At 59.2% G+C, this 9613-nt stretch overlaps 1 protein-coding gene across 1 annotated transcript in view; it reads right to left on the minus strand.

Moving 5' to 3' along the window:
- MYOM3 (myomesin 3) overlaps positions 1–9613 on the minus strand; it is a 41266-nt gene that overhangs the window by 24662 nt on the left and 6991 nt on the right. The window contains exons 6-13 of the mRNA XM_040618978.1: positions 8024–8112; positions 5982–6026; positions 5374–5514; positions 4000–4161; positions 3214–3355; positions 2126–2325; positions 1326–1379; positions 812–939 (exon numbers count right to left, since the gene is read on the minus strand). Coding sequence (XP_040474912.1) covers positions 812–939; positions 1326–1379; positions 2126–2325; positions 3214–3355; positions 4000–4161; positions 5374–5514; positions 5982–6026; positions 8024–8112 — 961 coding nt within the window. The remainder of the gene's footprint in view (positions 1–811; positions 940–1325; positions 1380–2125; positions 2326–3213; positions 3356–3999; positions 4162–5373; positions 5515–5981; positions 6027–8023; positions 8113–9613) is intronic.

The following is a 9613-nucleotide window of genomic DNA, read 5'->3' on the forward strand; positions in this document are numbered from 1 at the left end:
GTGTCCGCCGACTATGTGCCAGGCCCTGTGCTGGGCGCAGCGAGTAACGAGAAGGCAAACCTGGCCTCTTCCTTTGGGAGGCTGGAGTCAACAATGGGATGTGCATACAGGCCCAGAGCTGCTGGCCCGGCGTCTTATTTCATCCTGCATTTGATGCGGGAGGAAACTGAGGCTCAGGAGCTCAGGAAACTGGCTCACACGGCAGAAGGCGGGATTTGAGTTGATCTTAGCACCATGCTGTTCTTCACCCTGCCAGCTGCCTCCCGTCCGCTCAGAAATCCACCCCGCGCACGAGCTGCCCGCGTCCCCAGACACCTGCCCCCCTTCCTTCGGGGCGGGAGCTGCCTCCAGGGCTGCCCGCCCCGCCCCGGCCCCACGCCAAGTGAGGGCTGCTGCCCGCCCGTGACCCTGGCTGGTGGGTACCCTCCCAACGTGGCTGTGGCCAGGAAGAGGTGCTGGACCCGATGCGCGGCCCCATGCCAGCCAGACCTGGGGGCAGGGAGGTACCCAGGAAATGGTAGATACTAGTGTTGTCACTGTGGTCTGTGCGTCTTAATTCTGTGCATTTCCATGAACAGCCCCAGGAGCTGCTGCCAGGCACTGATCTCACAGGGCTGAGCTCACCTCGAAAGTCTGCCCCCTGTGAAGGACTATTCTCAGCCCTTCCAGGCACGGACTCTCCTCTGGTCTCTGAAGGCCTCCCCAGGGGACACTGCCTGCCGTCTCTCAGCGCTGCCCCCGTGCTCCCCACACCTCCTGTGTGTCTGCTCTTCAGCCTAGCCTGGGGTTGGAGCCCTTGGGGTCTCTGTACCTTCTCCAGGGTGTATGTCAGAGGGGCTTTGCCCCGAGGCCTTGGCTCCTCCCAGCTCAGAACCACGTAGGCATCGGTGATCTCGCTGGCGTGGACGTTGGTGGGGGGCGAGGGGATGGTCACAAAGTCTGGAATCAAAGTCATCGAGGAGGAGATGGATGGGCCCTCAGAGAGACCCCTCACGTCACAGAAGAGGAAGTGGGCCCAGAGAGGGGAAGAAACTTGCTCCGGGTCACCCAGCAAGGCCAGGCAGAGCTAGGGCCAGGAGCCAGATCTCCCGATGTCCCCCCCAGGACTTGCCCCAACACGCTACCTCCTCCACGAGCGACACGGCAAGATGGGCCGCGGTCACCCGAGAACCCCAGCCTCCTCCAAACGGACCTCACCTGCCCTCACCTCCCCACACCCCGCACACGGACACCTTCTGCCTCTCTGCCACTTCGTGTGCCCGAGTTTCCAGAAACATAAAGGAGGCTGGAATCTTGAGGCAAGGTGTCAGGAGGTTCACACGTACCTTCAAAATCATCGGTGCTGACTGTGATCTTGTTTCCCAGATCAAAGGAGATCTCTAGGGTGGAGAACGGAACATGTTGGGCGAGGAGTAGGGGGTGCAGGGTGTGTGGGGGGCGGGGCAGCTGGGTCAGGAGGGGTCAGGGTAGGACCTGCCCACTATGGGTGCTGATTCCTCACCCTGTTCCCAGTCCTGGCCTTTGGGCCCCTCACTGTGTGACCTCAGGCGGGTGCTCTCTGAGCCCCCGTATTCTTAGGGGTCCAAAGTGGAACACTGTTATTCTAGACCCTGAGAAATGCTCTGTCTTCTTGGGTCAAATGGGGACAGAGAAGTGATATGCCTGGGGTTGGTTACCTGGGGCAAGGTGGAGCTGGGAGGCAAAGCCAAGTCAGGCTGACCCCTCAAGGCTGAGGGGGCGGTGCCCCCACCCCCCATGTCCCCCCAGGCTCGGAGCTCCTGAGCAGGGCTGTTTCCCTCCTTCAGATTAAGGGCATCTGAAGAAGGGGCTGTGGTCCTCCCCCAGATTAGCCTCTCCTGTGGACAGATTTGTGTTTTTTTCGTCAGGTAGTTGTATCTTCCCCCTCAGGCTGGGGCTTCCTAAGGACAGCGCTGTGCTTCCTCCAACAACCGAGGGGATCCTGAGACTGTCTCCTCCATCACGGTTCCTGAGGGCTGTGCCGTGTCTCCCCCCATGCTTGGAATAGGGCTTGAAATGGGGCTGTGCCACCTGTGTCCTGCATGAGGCGGTTATGCGTGTGCCCTGATTGGTGCCCTAGGATGTCCCTCAGGGCCTCCGTCCCCACCTGTCTTTCTCCGGGCTTCATCATGGTCGCGCATGACCACCAGTTCTGACGCCTTGGAGGGGAGGCTGCTGCCCGCTCTGCTGACGGCTCGCACCCGGAACCGATAGCTCTGGCCTTCGAGGAGGCCTTGGATAGGGCACCGACAGTTCCCGCCGGGGGCCTCGTGGCAGGGCACCCACTGCCCAGACTCGCCCTGGCACCTGTGGGAGAGAGGCCCCAGCTTCAGCCCCTGCTCCTGGCTCCCGCCTCCCGGGTCCGAGCCCCTACCGAGGCCATTCCTCCACCCCAGGCTGCCATCGAGAGTCCTGTGCTGCACGCCCAAGCTCGTGAATGGTGGAGTCGGGAATTAGCCCAAGGGCTGTCTGCTCCCTCAGAGTCTGGGCTCTCCGGGGCATCCGGGTACCACTGTCCTCAGGCCGTACGCCCACACATGCTGCCGGCTGGATGGGGCAGTGGGCACGTGGGGTCTAACTCCTGGCTCCACCACTGATGAGCAACGTGACTTTGGGCAAGTCATCGCCCCATGGACCTCAGTTTCCTCATCTGTAGAATGAGGCACTAAAGAGTCCCCTGCCGCCCTGGATAGGGTTGCAGAGCTCGGTGAGGTCAGACATGCAGCTCCGTTCCTGCTGTGAGCCCCATCACCGGCAGGATCCGGTGTCACCTCATGCTGGGGTCTCCGAGCTGGCAGCATGTGCAGGAGGGGGGATGTTCGGGGCCCTCCCCTTCCGACTGTCCCCCTCCCTCCGGGTCAGTGCTGTCCCATCTCTGTCTGTCAGTCAGGGAGGAAAGCAACCAACATATGCTCTCATGCTCACTTCCAAGCACTTAATGTTTGCCCCTCCCAGGGTCAGGGGCTGACTCCAGTGGCGGAATTCCAGGTATCAGAGGTGACAGATTTGGAGGTATGGCTACATTTCTCTTGCCCCTAAATGATATAACCTGGTCTACCTCCTGCCCGGTTCTGAGGCTAGGCATGGGGCTCCCTCTTTCCTGTGGCCCCCTCTTTCCTGTGGCCCCCCACTCTGGTTCTCACAGCCAGGCAGAGGTCTCCCCTGGGGGCCCTGCCACTCAAGAGGCTGACTCACTGCTCAATGGAGTAGCCGGTGATGGGGCTGCCCCGGGTGTCGCTGGGTGGGGTCCAGGTCAGGATGAGGCAGTCTCTGTTCACATTCAGGCATCGGACATTCAGAGGGGAGCCTGGGGCCCCTGGCTTCTCGGCTGCTGCATCTGAGACACAAGGTGGGGGTCGGGGGGGGGAAGGTTCTTCCAGTTGGCTTCTATGTGGCCACTGACCCCTCCCACTCCCTCCCACCAACCACTTCAAGTGAACCCTCCAGGGCTCCACTGTGATCTTGAGGACCAAGCCCTGAACAATATCCTCCTCCTTTTTAACAACAGCATCTGGGGGGCTGTGGGAGTACCAATCATTAGGGGCCCATTCTACTCTACACCCCTGAACAATTGGTGTAATTAATCTCTGAGCCCTGTAACATCTCTCCATTTTGTGGATGGGAACACTAAATCTCAGAGGAAAAGTGACTTGCCCAAGGTCACCAGCCAGTGAAGTGGTCAAGTCAGGATTTGAACCCAGATCAGTCCAAAGACCAAGAGGCAGAACTCACCAGGTACTAGAATCATCCCGGCCCACGCTCAGCCCTCCCTCCACAGCTCCCACTAAGTCTGAGGCTCAAGCCGTGTCCTATTGGAGGGTCATAGGACGCCACAGGGATTCTTACAGACTCTCACTCAACACCCCTGTTCATAACAGGAAACTGAGGCCCCAAGAGGGCGGGGAAACTTGCCGAAGGTCCCACAGCCAATCTGGTTGCTGGGCTCCAGCTACACCTCCTGCCCTCCAACCCCCCACTCACCTCTCACAAACACGTAGGCGCTCTGCTCCTGGAGCCCGAAGGGGGAAAGCACCTGGACAGTGTAGAGCCCCTCATCCTCCTTGTAGGCGCAGGACACCTTCAGGGTTGCCTGGCGGTCTGCGTAGAGGATCTGCCGGCGTCCTGAGGGTCTCAGTAGTCTCCCTGAGGAGGGGAGGGGCCCAGTGTGAGCTCTAGGCAGAGGCATGGCTGGTGCAGCTGGTACGGCTGGTGTAGGTGGTGTGGGTGGTGTGGCTATAGCCTGAGGCTCGGCCAGGGAGCTAGCGATGGGGTGGCCCTGAACTCTCTTCTGCAGAAGGCCTGGGGAGTGGGGCAGGATCCAGGGAGGGAGCTGGTGGCTCACGACGGGAATGAGAGTTTAGGGAGTGGTCAGCGACTCAGTGAGGAGTTGGAGGAGCTGTGAGAAAGTGGGAACAAGAGAGATGGGGCCCTTTGTGAGGGTCAGTGTCTCTGTGTGGGGGCTGGGGGCTCACGGTGGGCGTTGGGGGCTCAGTGGGTGGGGATTGTAGGCTCAAGGAAGGGAGTGGGGGCTTGCTGAAGGCAAGGAGGCTCAGGAAAGGCGTTGGGAGCTCACTGAGGGCGTTGGGGTGTCTGTGAGGAGGGCAGAGGGCTTGTTGATGGGGGTGGGGGTCAGTGAGGAGAGTGGGGACTCAGCAGTGTAACCTTAGTGAAACGGATGGGGACTCAGTGAAGGGGCTCTGGGGCTCCGGGAGTGGGTCCTGCCCTGAGGCCACACTGTGGGGCCATCCTGCTCCGTGTCCCTCCCTCCTGTCAGGACCTCCATTCTGGAAGATCTACAGTTTTGGGAAGACATCTCAGTCTTATCGCAACTGTCTCTCAGGGCTTCTTGTGGCTTCCCTGCTCTTCTGCCCCCGCCCCTCCTCCCGCCCCCAGCAGGTGCGGTCTCCTGAGGGGTGCTTGCAGCCGCTGGGCCCCTTGTCCTTTGGCTGTAGGCCTGGCCACAGGTGCGGAAGGAGGTTCGGCCATCCTGCTTCTCCCTGGCTGTTAACGGGCAGTGGCTGTGACTGCTCCTTGGTCTCCTCCCGCCTCCCAGATGGGAGCCCCTTGCATTCCTGCACATTTGCTTATCTCTGCCTGGCCCCCAGTGCAGGGCCTGGCACCCCCAAGTGCTTGGTGACCTTCATAGGGTGACCTGGTCTGAACGCACCTGGCTGTGCTCCTGTTTCTTTCAGCGCTCATTACTCAGCCTATGCGTGGGGACGGGCATAGCTGAGTTTCACTCTCCACTGACCCAGGGAACCAGGGCTGGGGTGGAGCCGATGCTCTAGTCCCTCTCTGGCTTCCATCTCTGCCGCTGAAGGCTGGGGACCAGGACAGGAGAGGGGGGGGCCTCACCATCTCGACGCCACTGGATGTTCTGCTCAGCATCTAACACATCTTCCGAGAACAAGCAGGACAGGGAGAAGGGCTCCTTCTCTCGGGCAAACACTGGCTTCAGCACCGATGTGAATTCCACGCTGGGGCCAAACATCAGTCCTGGGGTGGAAACAGAAGCTAGGGCAGCAGTCTTCGGAGGTCACCGGCCTTGCCTGGGACATTCCCAGTCCTCCCAGTCAGGAATCATAGTTCCCGGGGTGGTCTTAACCAGGAAAGAGGGGCCCAATCCTGGGAGGTGGAGGTGGGGCCGAGATTTATCTAGGTGGGATCACGTAAGCCAGAATAGCAGCTAACCAAAGGCCATGTCCTTTGTCTGTTTGGCCTTGGCTTTCTCACTCAGTTTGCTCCTGGATCGCTTGGCAGCTGGGGGCAGCTCTGGGGTGCTTGGGGACCCCCCACAAGTCAGCCTGCAAGTATATACAGCCCACAGGCAATGACATGCCTTTGTGGGCAATGGATGGTTAATATTCTAAAGGGGGCTGTGGAAGGTATGACGAGGAGCCTAGACACCCTCCTCCCCGAAGGCCATCCCTCCCCGAAGGCCGTCCCTCCCCGAGCCTCCTTACTTTTAAAGATCTCCGAATCGAAGCCAGCATCCTTCCCCACATAAGCTGAAAGCCCAAAACAAATGGAGTTTGAGAAGGTTCAGACCTCACATCCCTACCAGATCAGAGGTGTGGGCTTGGCTGTGGGTCTGAATCCTGTCTATTAGTGGGCCCTCCTCTGGCGGCTGGGAGTTCCTTCACCCCTCTGGGCCTCTTGTCCTTTCTCGGTAACATAGGGGCAGTGGCTCTTCGCTCCTGATGGTGGGGTTCTGAATAAGTGCGTTCACATGAGCGAAGCCCTCAGCCAGAGCCTGGCACACAGTTGGTGCTCAATAAATGGTGATTTCCATCCTTTGCCCAGACCCACTGCCAGGATCACACAGTCTTCACAGTGGCCAAGTCTGGTCAGCATGGGATTTCTGGTGGGGTCAGGGACAGCCAGCAGGGGAAGGGCAACACTAAGATTAGGGTCATCTGGGGGCTTAAGGGTGAAATCCAGGGTGAGGTTGACACAGACCACCGGCACATAATAACAGCTCTCGTTCACATGGGACATACCACGTGCCACGTATTAACTCACATACAATCCTCACAGTACCCTGTCTGTTGGTGCCGTTATCACCCACTCATACGGATGAAGAAACTGAGGCATAAGCACCCAGCTAGTATCCCAGCAGCCTGAGCCATGATGTGACTGGTCCCTGGTGAAGGCCCTTCCTGAATGAGGCCCGGAGAGGGCTAGGAGGCTGCCCAGAGTCACACAGAGTCAGTGAAAGACTCAAGTTTAGAACCCAGACCTCTTCCCTCCCAACCCAGGGTCTTCTGTCAGTTGCTATGGAGATGAAGGCAGGGGAGGGATGGTAACGACCGTGAGTGGGTGCCCTTAGTAGGAGTCTGGCTGGAGTCTGGGGGCCAAGACGTCGAATGGATCCCAGAGTTGCTGGCCTTGCTGGAGAGAGGGATGGGGGTCTGGAAGAAGGGATGGGAAGGATGCGTGGACAGAAGGAGGCAGGGCCCTGATGCTTGACCTTGGGCTTGAATCTGGGCAGAGCCTGTAAGGACAGCTCGAATTCCACAGAGAGCCGGACTGGCCGAGGGAACAGCTGTCTCCCAAGAGCTATTTGGGGAACAGGGCAGAGGGGTGGAGAGGACTGTGAAGGACAGTTTAACAAGGTCTGGTGAGAGGCAGGGAGGAGGTTGGACGCCAGCCTGTCTGCTGACCAGGGAGTGTGTGTGAGTGCCTCTGTGTGTGTGTGTGTGTGTGTGTGTGTGTGTGTGTGGGTGCACACGCAACCTCTCTCTCAGGGGCCCGGAGGACAAGGCAGCATTCTCCCCGGCCCAGAGGTGTGGCCTCCTGGCTATGCTCTGCCCTGGTCATGGAACGGGGGAGAGAGAGAGTTATGACTTCCCGAAGTTACCGCATGCCAAGCTTTACCTATACCGTCTCATTTAATCAACCTGGGCTCCTGAGTGAGGTGGAGGAGTCCCCCTTGGCAGACAAGGAGGCTCAGAGAAGTGAGGTGAGGTGACCCAGGCTCACACGGCCAGTCAGCGGCAGAGCCAGCCTGTGGACACGGCTCTGGCTGACTCCTGATGTCAACCCTGCTTTCTGCTGTCATTTCAGATGCCCCTGGGGGAAGCTCCAGGATTGGGAATCACACCAGTTGGGAATTGCACCGTTGGGAAATACGCACCAGAACCCAAATGGGGCAGTGAGGTCCAGAGGGCAGTTGGCAGGGCTCAGCCTTTCCCCCTGAGAACCCCTTAGCAGGGCTGGCAGGGCCAGGCCACCCTCACGGGGGCCCTGAGCTGGATCCAGACCCCAAGCCCAACCCAACGAGATGGGCACGCTCCTTGGAGATAGTCGTATAGGCTGTGCGGTTTGAGGGAGGACACTCTCCCTTGCTCCACAGGGCCCAGGGAAGGTCTCGGTCACCCCATCCCAGGCCAAATGGCCCTGTGTCGAGAGGCCTTCCTCCAGTCTGAGCGCAGAGGCACGTCCTCATCTGCTCCCCCCAGGTGTGCCGCGGGCTGGCCTGGCGGGTGGGAATGGGGGTCCTTACTTCGGACGAGGACTTTGGCGAAGGAGGAGGCCTGGCCGTAGGCGTTCTTCACCATCACTGTGTAGGTGGCTGCGTCCTCAATGGTGCATCTGAAAAGAAGAGAGAAGAAGTGCCCCCCAAGACTGCTGGCTCCACGGGCAACTCAAGTCCCCACATGTGGCGGGGAACGGCAGGCATTCACATGAAGGCTTCGGAGCGGGGAGACTTTAGGCTTTCGTTCGGCCCCACCTCTGCAAAGCTGTGAGCCTTTGGGCTAGCCACCGCCCTTTCCTGTGCCTCAGTGTCCTTCTCTGAAGAACTAGGGACATAACACCAGCCTAACCCAACTCGGGTGAAAATACTGTGAAAAAAAGATTATTATTCCTGACTGGGTAGGATCAGACAGGTTAAGCGACTTGTCCAGAGTCACACAGCACCCAGAATTCAACCCAGCTTTAAGGTGACGAGCTCTCTCACAGGCGTAGCCTCCTGTCCTGTCAACACCTCCAGATCAGAATCCTGGAGCAGGAGCAGGGCACGGACTTGGAGTAGGAGCTGGGCACGACTGCCAGTCTGTGCCAGAACTCGGCCAGATGCCCAGGTGTTCTCGGTCTCAGCCCTGGGTCTCATCACTAGTCAGGCCAACCCTGTCTCAGTCCCAGAGCTTGGGCTGGCTCCATTCCAGGGCCACGCTGGGGACAAAGAGAGTCGGTGGGGGGATGTGACATATCTGGCGACAAAGAGAGTCGGTGGGGGGATGTGACACATCTGGCCCCATCAGCAAGGAGAGAGGCTCCTTGGTATCCCCGCTTTTGCCCTGGCTACTGGGGGTAGGAACCCCTCTTGCTCCAAGGACCAGTCCCCCCTGCCGGTCCAGGCATCCTTGACCCTGCACGCCTTCCCTGACTGCCCAGCCCACGGGCATCACCCTTTGTGGCATTGCGTGGTCAGATACTTATGTCCACGTCTCCCCACTCTGCTTCTGGAGGGGCAGATCAACGTCCTGTCCATACTTATGTCTCTGAAGCCCAAGTTGGTTGAGATGGAGAGATTGGTGTACTGGAAAGAACCCAGGGGGAGAGAATGGCCTCGAACCCAGGCCCTGCCCTGCACAAGCCATGCAAGACCCTTCATCTTTCGGAGCTTGGGTTTCCCCTCCGGTACCACGGACCACGCTTCCCTGCAGGAATGGTGTTGGGCATCGTCAGTCACGTGCGTATAGCACCGTACACGCGGCGTGGCAGCGGCAGGAATTCAGCACGTGGCGGCTCATTTGAGCTGTAATGCTGCTCTGGGGGGGATTGTGCTCATCCCCCTGGTGCCCGCCCTCCATGCATGCTGCTTCTCCCTTCATTTTTTTTTTTTTTTAAATAGGCTCCACACCCAACTCGGGGTTTGAACTCCCAACCCTGAGATCAAGACCTGAGCAGATATCAGAGTCAGATGCTCAACTGTCTGAGCCACCCAGGCACCCCACTGCTTCTCCCTTTGAAACCATGCTTAAGACTCACCATCTCCTGATGGAGCCGTCCAACTGTCTCCCCTCCAACCACCTCCCCTTGCACTCCTGCCTCTGTGTGTGTGTGTGTGTGTGTGTGTGTGTGTGTGTGT

This window comes from Ursus maritimus, unplaced genomic scaffold (assembly GCF_017311325.1).
Source record: "Ursus maritimus isolate PB19 unplaced genomic scaffold, ASM1731132v1 scaffold_32, whole genome shotgun sequence".
Taxonomy (NCBI): domain Eukaryota; kingdom Metazoa; phylum Chordata; class Mammalia; order Carnivora; family Ursidae; genus Ursus; species Ursus maritimus.